Below are 15,965 nucleotides of genomic sequence, written 5' to 3'. Positions count from 1 at the left end.
TTGTAGAACTGCGCATTTTATTTTATGCATGTAAAAACAATCTTCTGAAAAAAGGTCCATAATTTTCACCAGACTGCCAAAGGGGTCCGTGACACAAAAATGACCACCCCACGAGGAGGCCTATATCCTGGCAGGGAGCAGGTTCTGGGTGAAATTTCCGCAAGTCACCTCTAAGTCTTGGAGATATGGCAGTCCGAGCCCTGAAATCAGTTAAGGAAGTACCATAATCGGTACCTTTCTCAAATGGCCTGGAGTCTTATTAATTCCAAGAAGATGGGAGGCGCCGTGAGTAGAATACTGGCCTAGAGTCAGGAAGACTTAAGTTCAAATCCAGCCTCAGACACTGGGCAAGTTAGTTAACATCTGTCTAACTCAGTTTCCTTGTCTGTAAAGTAGGGATAATAATAATAATACCTATTTCCTAGGGGTTTTGTGAGACAATATTTGTAAGGTGGTTTGCATAATTTCAAGTGGTACATAAATGTTAGTATTAAAAAACCAAATTAGGTGTTTATTTCAAAATTCTGAAAGTCACTAAAATAGCATTCCTCACATCAAGGTATTTTACCAAGTTAAATAGATGATAGATACTTGAAAAGCTTAGGAATTATTTCAAGGATTGTGAGATGAATGTAAATTTAACCATATGTAAAACTTAATAGGGATCTGAAAACATTGCTCCCTCTTATTTCCTCATCCGTGTTCGGATAGAACCCCAGTACCCTCCTCCCTCTAGCAATTTAGAAGGTCCGGGACTTCCCAGTAGCATGTGCAGTATGCTGTGTTATTACAGACTTCCCACAAGGCTCTCCGTTCTGCTTAGAACTGGGTACTGATTTCTTTTACCTATACCCTACTAATTCTAGGCTGCTACAACCCCTCTTGTAAACTCAGCCCCGCCCCGCCCCCAGAGTCTTTTAATCTATTAGTATTACTACCAGTTCAGAAATATAATGAAAACAGCAGAGCTCTACTTTGGAGTCAAGAGGCTGTATTCGAATGCTGGTTCTGCTACTTGCCATACCTATTAACTCGTTGGACAAGTAACCTCGCTAGTCATTTGTTTCCTCATCTGTAAAATGCGGGTGTTGGACTAGACTACTAGGGAATGTTTAAAGTTCCTTCTTCTAAATCCTACGTTTAAAAATAGCGCGTTTGTACAGCTGGGAAAGCTATATAAACGCGCTATTTTAAATCGTAAGATTTAAAGGTTTGTCACTCCTACGTTTATTTCACCAAGCTCTCTCCCTGATTACCTTAATAATATTAACACATTTAATCAGAACAAATGAAAAAGAAACACTGCACTGAGATTTTTCACTTTCTGATAGTTATAGTCACCCAGAGCCTTTCTTATTTTCGAATCCTTGTGTTTAACCCAGGGTTACCTGGCCGAGGCTAACTGGATGAAGGACTGTCTTCCAGTGGGTTCCTTCCTTCGCTTAACCCTGGCTCTGATACGCCTCTCTGGACTTTGGTCTGAGGGAATAACAAAGAAATAAAGTCCCAAAGTTTGTCCTGAGCCAAGAGTAGCTAGAGAACAATTGGGTCCCTCGACTTCGGTGGTCTTGGACTTTTTAAAAAGATTTTCATTTTTCTTCTTGCAGAACCCATGCTCCCCTCTCGTGTTGGTGGGAAGGTTGGCTGAACGGAAACTGATGGCCGAAGACCTGCCACAGGTCCCCCACTATTTCTACTTCTCTTCCCTCCCCCAATTACTCAGTCCCTTATTTGTATACATCGAATCAGTTCGGTAGTGAGCAATACCCTGCACCTCAGATCCCCCCTCCTATCCCTTCAAAAGATTGTACAAATGCTTTGTCCTTCCCTTCCCCCACCTCATCGCAGCTAATCTCGTTTTAGCTTTTCCCCAACATGCAGATTCACTATAATCAATGAAAGAGGTCTATCAGCAAGATAGAAAAGGTCGGGGAGGGGATATTCTTTCCTTAACATTTCAAGGGAGACACTACTCCTAGGTTGTTCTTGGGCTGTTCAAGGTTGTTCTGTCTGTCCTAAAAAACAGAATTCCCTTTCCTCCAATCTAGCCCTGGGAGGAAAATACTTATCCCGGGTAGATGTGTGTTTTTAAAGCTTCATGCTCATTCTCAGAATTTCCTAGAACTTTTAGTACTTCTCTTCCTTGCCGGTTTCTCTATCCTCCCTTTAATCTTGTGTTGATCTCTGTTCATCAGTCAGATTCAGTTTATTTTATTGAGAAATTTTAAGGGAGCTGTGACACGGGGCCTGAGAGACTGGGAAATAGTGACGGAGACAGGAAGAAAGTCTGAGCAGGAAAAGAGTGTTGGCAGGGGTGGCATTTCTATCAAGACTGCTCTGATTTAACTGGCCCTCATTAAAAGCACATTTTAAAGGGGGGAGGGTACAATACGAAGCATTTCTGCTGTCCTTGGCACAAAAATAAGGCAACCTGCTGTTACAGGTCCAGAGAGGCTGAATTGCCCGATGTTTCACGTTGTAAAGAGGCTGGAGGCAGTCATAATAGAAATATTATTCTCATATTTGATGGAGATGACAGAAATAGTTTTGTGATAAGTTGTTACTATTGTTCTTTCAAGTTTAATGAAACATGAAAGGCAGACCATTGTACAAATAGAAGAATGTTGGGGTTTTTTTTAATTGAATAAAAGTGTTGGAATGTAAGCTCATCTTCCATAGGCTGTGTTGTTTTATAGTCTTGAGCTAAGCCTTGAAAGATAGGAAGGATTTCAAGAGGTGATGATTACTCTCCTCCTTTGCCAGGCAAAAAGGCTAGCAAGAACAAAAATTGAGAAGTGTGGAAGAATGGTTTGAGGATTGTCTACATGCATACCTGACAGTATGTGCCTGTTCTCTGTCCACTCTCTTTCATCTGTTTTCCTCCTCCCTATTGTATCCTCCCTCTCCTCTTCCCTAACTCTCCCCCCTTCTCTTCCTTCCCACTTCTCTCCCTTTTCTCTTCCCCCACCCCCAAGGACAATAACAACAGGTTACACAGACAATTTGATCTGAATCTTTTCAATCAGATAAGATAGCATGTAAAGTACTTTATAACTTTAAGGTATTAAATGTTCAGTTAACATCATCCAGCCCTGTCCTTTAAACATCTGAGTACAAACTGCAGTCTCTGGATTCATAAGATCATCAATTTCTAGATGGAAGGGACCCCAGAAGCCATCTAGTGATTAGATTCTAGTCCAACTGTCTCATTCTACAAATAAGGAAACTGAGACCCAGGGGTAAATGACTTGTCCAAAGTCACTTAGGTGGTATGCTGTCATAGGTGGGATTTGAATTCAATTCCTTTAACTCCAAAGTCACTGTTCTTCCCATTGTACACATCCTCTCCCACTACATCAGGGAAAAAGAAGGACACCAGCACATCCTTGTCCCAAAGAGGAATCTCATCCTCATTTTCCCCAAAGAATTTCCTTTAATTGTCAAAAAAGGAGTTTTAAAGAAAAAGATGACAGACGTACGTTTCTAGAACCCTCAGAAAAAGACAAAAACACTAATAGTGTCCTAACACTGGCAAACAACCTAATCTCTTGTTTTGGGGTTTGACTGCTCCTTCAGGCTAGGATCTAAATCAATGAAGCAAAAGTCTGCTTTTATGCCTAGAACTGATTTACCTGGAAAATGAGGGTTGGTTGGCCAAGGCTTTGGCTACCAGAGGGAAGGAGAATGTGGTTAGGACAAGTAAGGGTGGAGATCTTCGTAAACTGCATAGTAATATAAAGATGGGAGCTGCTGGGCTGTTTTCCGGAATTGTCGTGAGGAACTCAGTGATAAACTAGAATGGCCACTGTGGGGCAGAAGTTCTTTAATTCAGAGGGAAAAAAATCTGACACGGCAAAAGTCAAGAAAAGATAAAGATCATCCCTGGGCTTTGACTCTTCATTAAGCTCAGCATGGAACCCTCAGGTATTGAGTAGAAAAAAGACTATGGGATAAAAGAAAAAGGGGGAGAGAGGGAAGAGGGACCAACTGAAAGCAGTCAGAAATGGGGGGCAGGAGCAGTTCATTTCTATTTCATAGGGAAGCAGAAATATGAAGTGATGTGGAGAGAGAAGTAAAAGGGAACTGACTACCAAAAGAGATTTCAAAGAAATGTTAAATTTAGGATTCCAGGTAAAATAACCAAGGTAGCTTTTTTAAAACCTCAAAATGCTATTGATAAAATGACAAAATAAAATTTAAAAAAATAGGAAGAGCAAAAGTTAAATATTCAATTTCAAAAATGCAGAATTTTTATTTTTGTTTTTGCCAGTTTGTTTAGATGGTATATTTGAATCCCATTTTTTTTAATTTGGTAGGAACCTTAAAGATAATTTTGTCCAACTTTCTCACTTTACCGAAAATGAAACAGATCCATAGAGACATAATGATTTTCCCCAAGGTCACACAACTACTGAAATCAGTACAAAATTTGGGCTTTTCCAATCTTTACTTCTACCAAGGATAATTATACATGTTTATCAACCATACAGCAGCCATTAAGAAATCTTACTTTTAAAAATACTCTTGGGAGGGAAGGGAAGAAGAGAATATGGAGCTCAACATTTTTTTAAATGAATGTTTAAAATTTTGTTTACATGTAATTGAGAAAAAATAAAAATTAAATTCAAAAAATAAGTACTTTACTAAAGAGGAAATAGTAGTTATGGGTATAAGTTTAGTAATTGAAACATATATATATACACATATATATATACACATATATTTGACTTGTGGGACTTGTAAGGGGGTGAGGATATTTTTATTTACACTTAAGTAGCTCATGGGAACATGGGACTTTTAAGATAAGAAGTTGCATTTACATAATATTTTAGTATATCTAAGGGCTTCCACATTCACTATTTTATTTGACTCTTTCACAACCCAAGTTAGGTAGTAAAAGTATTATTACTCCCTTTGCACTTAGGGAAACTGGGGGTCAGGAAGCTTCCCCAAGGTCACACAACTAGCTAAATGACTAAGCCTGAACTCAAACCTAGATCTCTTGATTCCAAACACAGAGCTCCATTCACTCTATTGCACCACATACTTCTTAACCTAGAGATGATCTAAATATCTCAGTGGAGTAAGTGCAGGTATTATCATTTTAATAAAATTAAACTGAGAACAGTGTGCCCCAACTCCATCCAAGTCATAACTTGACAAAAGAGGACTGATTTTACCAGTTAGGAGGAAATTCAAGAGTTTGAACAATCAACTCTTTTTTCTCTTTGGAACCCTTTATTACTCTTGCCATGAGTAGGGGAAATTGTACCAAGGGAAAATGTTGCCCATTTTATTCAATAATCTTGGGGAATAAACTTGTTGAAATTAATTTGCTTGGAAAGCACCTCCCCGCTTCTTTTAACAGGCTGAGGAGAGGAAGGGGTGACTTTTTCCATGTATTGACTAGTTTTACTAAACTTCTTTTCTCCCTCCCCCTCTTTTTGGATTTATGTTCTAGGAAGTGGGATGAAAAGCAAAGCCTGAAATGTTGGTGCTATAGGAGCAGGATGTAGGAATTTTTTTAATGCAACTCCCTGGATCTTAAAATTACTCTCCAAATCACTGTTGAGAATAAAAGTTTCTAAAATTAAATCAACCATGCAATTTAGAATTTATCAATTTAACATTTTGATTAGTTAAATTGAATTCCTTTGAAATATTGTCTCTTTCTGTCACTGCCACTGATTTTATCAACCATTTTTGCTTCTAGCTCTCTTCCCTGAAATCAGTCTCTTGTTAGTCCATTTTTTGCATACCTGCACCTCAACGGTTGGATCTTAAGTTTTGACTATTGTTACAGAGGACTTTTAGATTCAAATAAAAATTAAATAAATGTTATCCTCATAATGCTAGCAAAAATTCCTTCCCTAACTTTTTGCATTTTTACTTTAGTGATCCCCCAGTTTTTGCTAATGACACTTTTCCTTGAGCCTCTCCTACACATCCCTAAAAATTTTTAGTGAGGACATTTCTCCTGATGCAAAATAGCATACTTTAAAAAAAATCAAAGTTAAGTTAAATGACTCTGGAGCAAACACATTCAAAATAAGTCAATTCAACAAGCATTTATTAAGCATCTAATATATCCTAGGTGCTAGGGATACAAAGAAAGGTTAAAGCTTAAAAGTCCCTGCTCTGAAAGAGCTCACAGTCTGATAGAGCACACACAATATGCAAACAATTATGTACAAATAATATGTAAGCACAGGACAAATTGGAAACAATCAACAGAAGAAAGACATTAGCACTAAGGGAGATCTGGAAAGGCTTCTTATAGAAGGTGGGTTTTGGAAGGGGCTTATTTGAAAGTCAGGGAAGGCAAGAGATGAATATGAGGAAGAAGAGAATTACAAGGCCTGAGTGAGAACCAGTAAAGATGCCTGTAATAAGGAATGAGAGTGTCCTGTGTGCAGATGAGCAAAGAAGCTAGTGTCACTGAATTACAGGGCATGTGGAAGGAAGGAAGGTGTAAGAAGGCTGAAAAGATAGGAAGGGGTAAGTTATGAAGACCTTTCAAAGATGAACAGAGAATTTATATTTTATTCTGAAGATAATAGGGAGCTACTGGAGTTGATTGAATAAAGAAGTTACTGGTCAGATTTGTGTTTCAGGAAGATCACTTTGAAAGGAGGGTGGAATAGAATGAGAAGAGACTTTGAGACCCGGGAAGCAAACCTACAGGCTGTTGCAAAGATCCAGGCATGAGGCAATAGGGACACACACCAGTGTGATGACAGCATCTGAAAGGGAACATACTCAAGAGATGTCAAAGTAAAATCTACAGGACTTGGCAAAAGATTGGATATGGGGAGATGAGAAAGTGAGGAACTAGGTGTAAACCTGGGTGACTGGGAGTATGGTAGTGCTGGCTACAGTATGAGGGAAGTTTGGAAGGGAAAAGATAACGAGTTCAGTTTTGAATATGTTGAGTTTAAATTGTCTATGAGAGATCCAAATCAATTTAATAAAAAAAAAATGTATTCAATTCAGACATGGAGATGTTACTTAAAAAGTAACATCCAAAGAGTAATGTCAGCCTTTGGATGGGATGTGAAATCATTTAATGATCTCCCACAATCACAGAAGGCATTTTAGCCTTTGATTTTTATTAACAATTATAACTCAGCATTTTTCTTTTCTGCTGGTACCTAACAACAGTCCCCAACCAATCTTTTGCATTTACAACCACTGTTCATTCTTTCCTCTGCAAATGAGGTCCTTATTCCAATTACATTTGAAACCATATAAAATGCAATAATACAACTATGTTTTGGATTGGCAGTACTATAGTTTTCTTTACCTTCAAAATGTAAGGCTAAAGTAAATAGTGTATTTCCTGACTATGTAAGCATAGAAAAAAAAAATCATGTGAACTCAGGATACATGAAGGATTGGGGGAGTGGGTTGGGGAGGAATGACTTCTTGCTTTGCTTCATATATGCCTCTTTGACATTAGGAATCAAGCTTTTAATTTTTATTTTCTCCAGAAAAGAAGGGGCATGATCTTCACAAGCATGCCTTTATAATTTTAGAAAAGGTAGTTAAGTACCCTGTGAAAGAGATTCTTAACTGGGCTTTGTTTTTTGTTCTGTTTGTTTTTTTGTCATAGACCCTTTTGGCAGTTTGGTGAAACCTATGGATCCCTTCTCAGAATATTTTCAAATGCAAAAAAAAAAATACAACAGATTATAAAGGAAACTAATTGTATTGAAATATATCAAAATATTTAAAAATAAATTCATAGACCTCAGAGTAAGAGATTTCCTGTCATGCTAACTCCTCTGAATGTCTACAGGTGGCTGTACACATAAGAAATTTGTACCTTAAGGTTTTTCTTAAGGCTAAAACCATATGAAGATTAATTTTTAAATGTCTAAAATACCCAAGATTTAAGAGAATCTTTGCGTGCTCATGTTATCAAATGAGATATTTGTAAAAAGCACTTAAACCCAGTGCCTAACACATGGTAGGAGCTATATAAACACTTATTCCCTTCTTTTCTCCCGTCCCCTTCCTAAGGTGCATTTCCCATTCTGTTCCTCTAAGAAAAATAAAGGGGGGGGGGGACGGGAAGAATGCCATTTCTTTAAGGAGATTCTCTCTAACCTCCATCCCCAGGAGAGGAGAGCCAGAGCCAGGGAAAGTATACTTCATGCAGTGTATACTGCCCTCCCTGATTAAAACTTAAACCTCTTCACTACTATTCACCATAATACACTTTCTCTCTCAACTTTAGCTCTTCTCATCCTCTTCCCTTTCCAGTTTTATCTGCCTCTCCTCCAGCATAGTGGTAACTGCTGATTGGCATGCTAGGCAAAAGAACTTACAATTTCTATTATTTCATCTGAAAGACTAAATTCACCAATGATTAAATCTCTAGATGAATAATAGGACTGCCACCTGATGTGGCCACATGAACTGTCAAGGGAAAGAGCAACTATCATACAGAATATGACTAAGGAAAGTAATTAAAGCATAAAATGTGCCTCAAGTTCATCTTTTTCTTATTTTTTTCTGCCCCCTCCCCTCTACCTTTTCCCAACCTTCAAATCAAATTTGAGGTGCCTCCAATTACGTAGAAATGAAACTAGATGTTCAAGAACACAAAGCTGTAGAGAATTCAGGAGTCAGTTTTGCAAGACCTTTCCCAAAAAATGACTTGGTTTTGTCCAATCTCAGATCACCCTTCTCCTTGGAGTATTTATTGTCCCAGTTCAGGTCTTAACAGCACACAGGTCCTTAGTTCAACACTGGTACTGTGCCTCCCATGGTTTTTTGTTGCTATTTTCAAGTAACAGAATGTTAAAAGCTAAAAGAAATCTTACAGATCAATACATAAAAAAGGCTTGGATTTAAAAGTTCAGGTTACTATGAAGTACTTTTTTTTTTCAAATAGGGAATTAAGAACAACATTAAAAGATACTTGGTCTACCAATTAGGGTTAGCAAAACTGTTTCAAATAATAAAAAAAATTATGGTTTAAATTAATCATATGTACTTGGTTCCAGAAAACAGGAGGATTAACAGTATTTTCAGACACTAGGAGAGTACACAGAATGCTTAGATTTTCACTCTGATGAATAAATACAAAACTGTCAACTGTAAAAGGTTTTGACTCAGCTTCTGATACATAATAGGGGCTTAATAAATGCCTGTTGACTTATTGGTAACATAGTTATTCATTTCAACATAAAAAGGCTACTTCAAATGCATTAAAAATTTAATCTATAACACTCAAAATATAAATGAGTTCACTAAAAATGAAAACTATCTCCTCACCTTAGAAGTTTGTTTTGGGGCTGAAAGTGGAGACAAGCCCAACCTATACCTATAGGTATTATCCTAGGGCCAGAGTTATTTAATATGGAAAGTGTCTCTCTACAAAAGGAGCAGACCATGCGATGAATTTTTCAGTCGTGGCATCTCAAACTGACATGGAGAAAATCACAATCTGGTTTGATGGTATACCCCAGATTTTACAGATCCTTATTGAAGTCAGCATATACTATACATATATTGTACTCATTCTTAATAAATGTCACTTTAACAAATGAAATCCCTCAATTCTGTTTAAATTAGTAATGAGATTAATAAATTTCTGGGAACTCAAACACTGGAAAAGTTCAATCTTTATTAAGTATTCATATAAAAAATTGCCCCCCCCCCAAAATTCAGTAAGCAACATGAATTTTCATAGTATGGTTGGTATTTTGGGCCACATTACTCAGAAAAGGTAAAGTCCAATTTACAAATGACAATTGACAATAACAATTAGGGGGAAGACTAAAGAGCAAATCCCTGACAGAATGAACCCCCAAACCCCACATCCTCTTTAGGAAATTGCTAAGATTAGAGTCAAATAAATTACCATAAATTAGGTGCCAAGACAACTCTCAATTTAAAAAACACACAGAAACAAGGGGGGCAGGGGGAGGGAAAGGATTTCCTTAGCTCCTGCAGGAAGTGTGTAACACTGTAACACTGTTTATGCTGCTGGCCCACAGGCTGGAGGAGAGTGGTAGATGTGTCACCCATCTGGATAGTTGCAGTAATATACTGCAGAACTGGCATCAGACACGACAGAGGAAATGGCCCCGTGACTGTCAGGTAGAGGGAGGCCAGATTCATGTCCCTGGTAGTTTAGCCCCAACTCTGGTTTGCACACAAAATGTAGATATTGTTCAAATTCTGTGCGGTCCACATCTTCAAGGAGCTCAGCAGGTTGGCTGGTGTCCAGGCCATCCCTGCAGGACAGGGCCTCTGGAGGAGGAGAGGGCTGACTAGATCCTGGCTGATGCTGCATCTGGAAACCACGGACACTGCCCCCAGCCTGCGGGGAGCCCATGGGACCATAGTACACGTGCAGAGGGTTGGAGGGACCCATCAGACCCTGCAACGAGTGGGCCAAGGGTTCCTGAACGTGCCTGTGGTGCACAGCACCTGGGTGAGAGTCAGGATGCACAGAGTACTCAGAGGCTACAGGATAGTTGTAGGGTCCCGGCTGACAGTCCCCTTGAAGAGAGGAGGTGAAGAAAGCGGCATCTGGCTCCATGCCATCCATGGGAGAAGCCTCAGGGGTAGGCAGGTTGTAGCTGTCAAACTGAGGGGCCGGACCCAGGCTCTGGCACTCACGGTAGTGTCCCATCTGAGGAGGTAGCACTCCCTGGCCCGGGTGGTAGGCCTGTTCATGGAACGGCAGTCCCAGGCTGTCCACACACACTCTGCCCTCTGGACCCAGCCCAGAGCCCGGCTGCTCAGGGAGGCTGTGGAGGAAGCCACTCTCTGCCCGTTTCAGCCTTTTCACCTGCTTCCTCCTCCGAGGCCGGTATTTGTAATTGGGGTGGTCCTGCATGTGCTGCACTCGCAGCCGCTCGGCCTCCTCCACAAAGGGCCTCTTCTCGGCCAAAGATAACGCCTTCCAGGACTTCCCTGCAAGGACAAGGGGAGGAAGAAGAGGGAATACACTTGGTCATTCTTCACCGGTCGGCAGCGCCCATTCTTTCTACCCTTACAATGAACCCGTTACTAGAAATGGCCGAAGAGGGAATGGCGGCATTCAGGAACTACCCTTATTGTAAAAATATTACTAAATTTCCAATCTCCAAGAAGCGTCTTAATCCAATCCCTTCCGCCCCTTCCCAATACTCTTTTGCCTTTCCATTAGGAACTCCAATACCCTTTCCTGATCTAATTCTCCTGTCCCGCTGCCCCGAGGTGACTAGAATTGGGCGTTTCTCTCTGCAGTCCAGGAGGGCAGGCAAAAACTATGCTCTCGCCACATCTGTCCCGAAAGCAGCCTCCCCGAAAGAGGGGCATATAAGCAGGGCAGCAGGAACTAGCGGGGCAAAAGGGTGGCAAGACCGGGAAGATTAATTTAGAGCGGCTAGGCGAAAAGTGCGGGGGGGGGGGGGGGATGTAGGGGAGGAGAAGGGTGGAAAGCACGGAAAAAGCAAAGCAAGAGGGAAGCGAAGTCTTGCAAAACACATTATTTTGTTTTCTGGTCTTTAAGGTCCCTACTTGGAAAGTGAGTTCACCGTGACCGAAGCATGCAGTAGGGCCCCCACGGTTCCCCTCCTGGCCCCTGCTGCTTCCCAGAGAAGCAACTTCCCAGAGAAAGCCAACTCACCCAGCATCTTGCTCAGCTCGGCGTTGTGTAGGTCTGGGTTCTGCTGTGCCAATCGCTTGCGCTCGTCCTTGGCCCACACCATGAACGCGTTCATGGGCCGCCGGATGCGGGACTCCCCTTTGCCACGGCATGCAGCTCCAGAAGCTGCGGCAGGCGCGCTGCTCCCGCTCCCCGCACCCGCACCGGACTCGCTCTTAACCTTCATCTCCCCCAGGGGACTCAAAGACTCTGCCCAAGGGCAAGGACCCATCCCGGCCATCATCATGGGCAGCGCGCACCTGGCCTGGCTCTGGTCGTCACTGGCGTACCCTGCATCAGGGCTGCTCATGGCTCTCCTGCCCAGACCTCACGCCCAGCACCCCGCCCGGCCCCCACACCCTCAGCCGGGACCCGACGGTTCCCCCAGTGGAGGTTCTTAGGTGGAAGGAGAACGCGGCGGCCTACGGCAATAGATCGGTCTATGTGGATGCCCTGACTCCTTGCCTCGACTCCCGGGTCCAAATCACGAGAGGAACAAAAGCCCCCAACCGACACGGACCCAGTGTAAGCGCTCTCACTGCAGCAGCTCCCCTTTCTACACCCACGCGACCAATAGGACTCGGGGGGCGGGGCCGCTCCCACGAGGTGTCAGACGCCCCTCCCTGGCCAAGGCCCTGGGCCACCTCCCGGGCTGGGAGCTAGCGCTGCAGCTGCTTAGGCTTTACCTGAGCAGGTGTGAACTGGAAGGAACCAGACTTCCAGGCATCGGAAAATCGGAACCTCAGACTTCTCAGTTGTCGAATTGATTGCACAAGCTGCAAAATTTTCAAAGGTTCCCACTTGGAAACCTTTTTTTTTTTTTTTTAATGCTAGCCCTGGTGGACAAAAACTTCTCAGCTCCTTCTTAGTGAAAATACAGAAGCACTGGTATTTTCCTTTTACGTAAAGTACAAAATGATCTATATGACCAACCTCTGGATGTCTTCCTTCCCGCCGAGGGAATAACCGGTATCTCCTTCAGAGGTGCTTAATCCGACGTCAATAACGTCTCTGATTAAAAAAAAAAAAAGTCCTCCCTCCGACTTAAGTTTTCTTGCTTCCCTACGACGTTTTTCACGTTGCTTTCCCTTTAGACGTTGATTCATAAGTCATTTTTACTAAAAATAAAACGTAACTAATATTTTGTAGACCTCAATCTTTCTCTTCCAATTCAATTGGATGCATATTTATTTAGCACCTAGGATATTCAGAACGAGGAGGGAGGAAATTCGGTACAAAGTTTGCATAAGATTGTTAAAGAACTTCATTCCCTTTTGTCAGAAGAAAAACCTTTGTGTCCTAAAAATTGTTTTAAGTGATTTCCTAAATGTATATTGGTATTTTTAAGCTATTTCTCCCACGTCTCTAATAAACAAGGCAAACCTTACCTTTAGAATCTGAAATCTGAGTCAAACAAGTGAATTTTATGGGCCTAAACTTGAATATTTTCAAATTTTACTCCCGACTTCTATTAAATCCATTGCTTATCTGGAAATGTCCAGGTGTAAACAAGAGATCAGAGAGCCTTATTTGGGTAAGGACAGCTTTGTTTGGACTACAGTTATTACAAACTCACTTTAGCACTCAGGGTGGCTTTCGGTAGTCAGATTTGCAGCCAAAGTCTGCTACCCTTTGTCTTTTGGCGGTATTTAAATATGAATGCCTTTGTTAAAGTAAATGGCTTAACAAAAAAGGAGCCGGGATAACGAGGCCTGAAATTTGAGATTGGAAAAAAGTACATTTCTTATTCTATATTCAGGAGCTGAATGGTGATAAAAGTACAGATCTAAGAAGCCAATGTGGGAGGAAAGGGTAGGTAAGAGGAGATGTGTGTGTGTGTGTGTGTTTTAACGAAGCATCTAAACTCAGTCTGAATTACAGATCCGGTGAATCTATCTCACAAACCCCCAACCTTTTCCTTCAGTTTTCCCAAAAAACCTTAATAGTAATCTCCAGAAATGTGGGTTTTTCTTTCTAGCTTGTGAAAAGCCATCTGAAAAATGAAAAAAAAGCACTGAATGGTCTTCAGCCCCAAAGTTGAAATCATCCCGTTTTGCGTGATGTTACAATCCAAGAGAGGACCAAATTCATCGTTTCAGAAATTCACAGCTCCGGAATATCTACCGAATCTCAGAAACCTGTGGAAGGGGCTTTTACTCCAGTAAAGTTACCTCTGTTCCATAAACAACGTGCTTCTTTAGCGATTCCCTTCCCCAGAAGGAATAATTCTCCCACTCAATTTCCCATTGCATGAATAACAGTAGTAAAGGTGCCACTTTGAGCAGTTAATTCTCACTTAAGTTACTCCCCAGCAGCCTTCTCTCCCCACTTCAGGATGAGAGTTTAGGTCTGATTTTAAGAGGTGTCTCTAAGAGAAAGAAAAAGAGAACCAGCAAATAGTTTAATATTTGGATTCTTAAACTGGGGTCCCCGATTTTTTTAAAATTTCGATAAATATTTCAATATAATGTTTCCTTTGTAATCCCTTGCATTCCATTTTATGCATTTAAAAGCATTATCTGGAGGGATCCAAAGGTTTCAGCAGATTGCCAAAGGGGAACATAACACTAAAAAGGTTAAGACCCCCAACTTGGAAAGTAGAGGCATTAGCTTAAAGAATTGCAGAAGTATTATTTCAACCAAGTGAATTAGAAAAGAGATGGTCCCCTAAACAAATTTCACAATGTTGCCTTTGTTGCTTAGTTTTGTAATGAAATTTTGAATTTTCTTCCAAGTTAAGTGAGAAACAAATTGTAAAAACATTCTCAGGACTATATAGGTAGGATACAAAAGGCAGGGCATCCAAAATTCACTAGGACCACCAGCTTCTGAAAGTAAAATGCTGATCGTTTAGGTTGGGGAAATTTAAATTTACAATTGCTTTCAATTTAACGAGCTGTTGATAATCTGCTTAGTGACAGTTAACTTTGGGAAAATCTCCCTAGGAGAGTCAGGTGAACTAAAGAGAATTATTCATATTACACATATGGAAAAAAAGATTTTTCTGCATTCAAGAAAGGAGTAATGGATTTAGCTCCCTTAATAACCCCTTTTGATGACCCTTTAAAAAAAATAACAACAACTGGGCATCAAAAGTAAATGTTCCGGGGGTGAAGAGGCCAGCGTCTTATATCCATTGACTTACATTTGGAAGTGTTCTTCACTCTGGTGCTCTACTTCACCAACATTACTAGAACAAAACGAAACTCGCCTAGAAAGGACATTTTTAAAGAGAGGCAGAGTAAGCTTGACAACCAGCAAAAGCTATTTCATCAGAATCTTACAATTAGCCTCCCAATGCAAAATCTTTGCCCCAATTAGCTTAGTGAGAAATCAAATGGAATTACTGTACCGAAGCTTTATCGGAATCTTCAGCTTTCACCTCCTTCCTATAACACTACTATCTTTCCAGAGGTCAGCACTGATTTAATTAAATCTTTGGGAAGGAATTCCCCGTGCCTGTTTAGCCGTGGCTCTCAAGCCTTGCTCCCATTGGCATTAATTCCTTTCTGATAACTGTACCGCAGTTTCTTTTGGACCTTATCAAACCCTGTAGTTCGTTGCGAGGAATCGTTTCTATTTCAGTCCCATTGCTAACTAGCATTGGAAGTGGTCAAGTGTTATCATAGCCAGCCACAAATGCCACATGAAAAGCCGCAAACATCCGGAGTGCTTCCTGAAAACCCGCTTTTCTCAACACTGAAGGATTTTTTGTTTTGTTTTGTTTCTTTGGTGAGGAAGGGAGTTTTATAAGTAAAGAACAGTATACACCATACCCAAATAAAAGCGGACATTTTCCATTTGCACCCTCCTCCCTCTGTCCAGGTTGCTTTGTGAGCCCCTCAGTGGATGAAGTCCCTTGAAGACGCTGCTGTTGCAGCAGCACATGCGATCCTCAGCAGAGTGTGGGAAATAACTAGTTTGTAAGAAAACGAGGTTTTGGAGGTATCACCTCAGCAAAGAGTCCCTGTTAACGATCAGGGTTGCTAAGAGGAAAGCCCTGTGCACACCTGACCCGGCTAAATATCGAGGAGCTCTTGAGGAAATGTCAAACAGAGGTTTAAAAAAACCTCTATGACTGAATTTAGTGGGGGGTTTTTTTCCAGTACTTTTCCCATTAAAACCATACTGTCCCTAAAAACTACAAAAGATCTTAAAAAGTTAAGAGACAAACTCAACACGAATTTCCCCTTCTCCCAGGACTAGAAAAAAGCAAAGCACAGCGAAGTGTGGGTGCACTTTGTGTTTTTGCAGCCGTACTTTTGGGGGTACAGCGAAGCAGCTCGGTCGGGCTAACCACTGCAGAGGGAGCAGGGTT

General features: G+C 41.1%; 1 protein-coding gene across 1 annotated transcript; it reads right to left on the bottom strand.

The window, feature by feature from the left end:
• Positions 1–9,614: 9,614 nt before the first annotated feature.
• Positions 9,615–12,158, bottom strand: LOC114054128 (transcription factor SOX-17-like). Its single transcript, XM_027877272.1, has 2 exons — positions 11,630–12,158; positions 9,615–10,932 (listed from the first exon to the last, which is right to left on the bottom strand). The coding sequence occupies exons 1-2, from the start codon at positions 11,955–11,957 to the stop codon at positions 10,031–10,033; spliced, it is 1,230 nt and encodes a 409-aa protein (XP_027733073.1). The 5' UTR covers positions 11,958–12,158; the 3' UTR covers positions 9,615–10,030.
• Between the last annotated feature and the right edge of the window lie 3,807 nt (positions 12,159–15,965).

Source organism: Vombatus ursinus, unplaced genomic scaffold, assembly GCF_900497805.2.
Source record: "Vombatus ursinus unplaced genomic scaffold, bare-nosed wombat genome assembly UNPS02014812.1, whole genome shotgun sequence".
NCBI classification, from domain to species: Eukaryota; Metazoa; Chordata; class Mammalia; order Diprotodontia; family Vombatidae; genus Vombatus; species Vombatus ursinus.
The sequence above is the reverse complement of the archived record's forward strand: the minus strand, read 5'-3'. Positions and strand labels throughout refer to the sequence as shown.

Coding starts and splice junctions, on each gene's coding strand:
- LOC114054128 (XM_027877272.1), bottom strand. CDS start 11,957: ATGAGCAGCCCTGATGCAGGGTACGCCAGTGACGACCAGAGCCAGGCC. Junction 10,933..11,629: donor CGAGCTGAGCAAGATGCTGG/GTGAGTTGGCTT, acceptor TTGTCCTTGCAG/GGAAGTCCTGGAAGGCGTTA.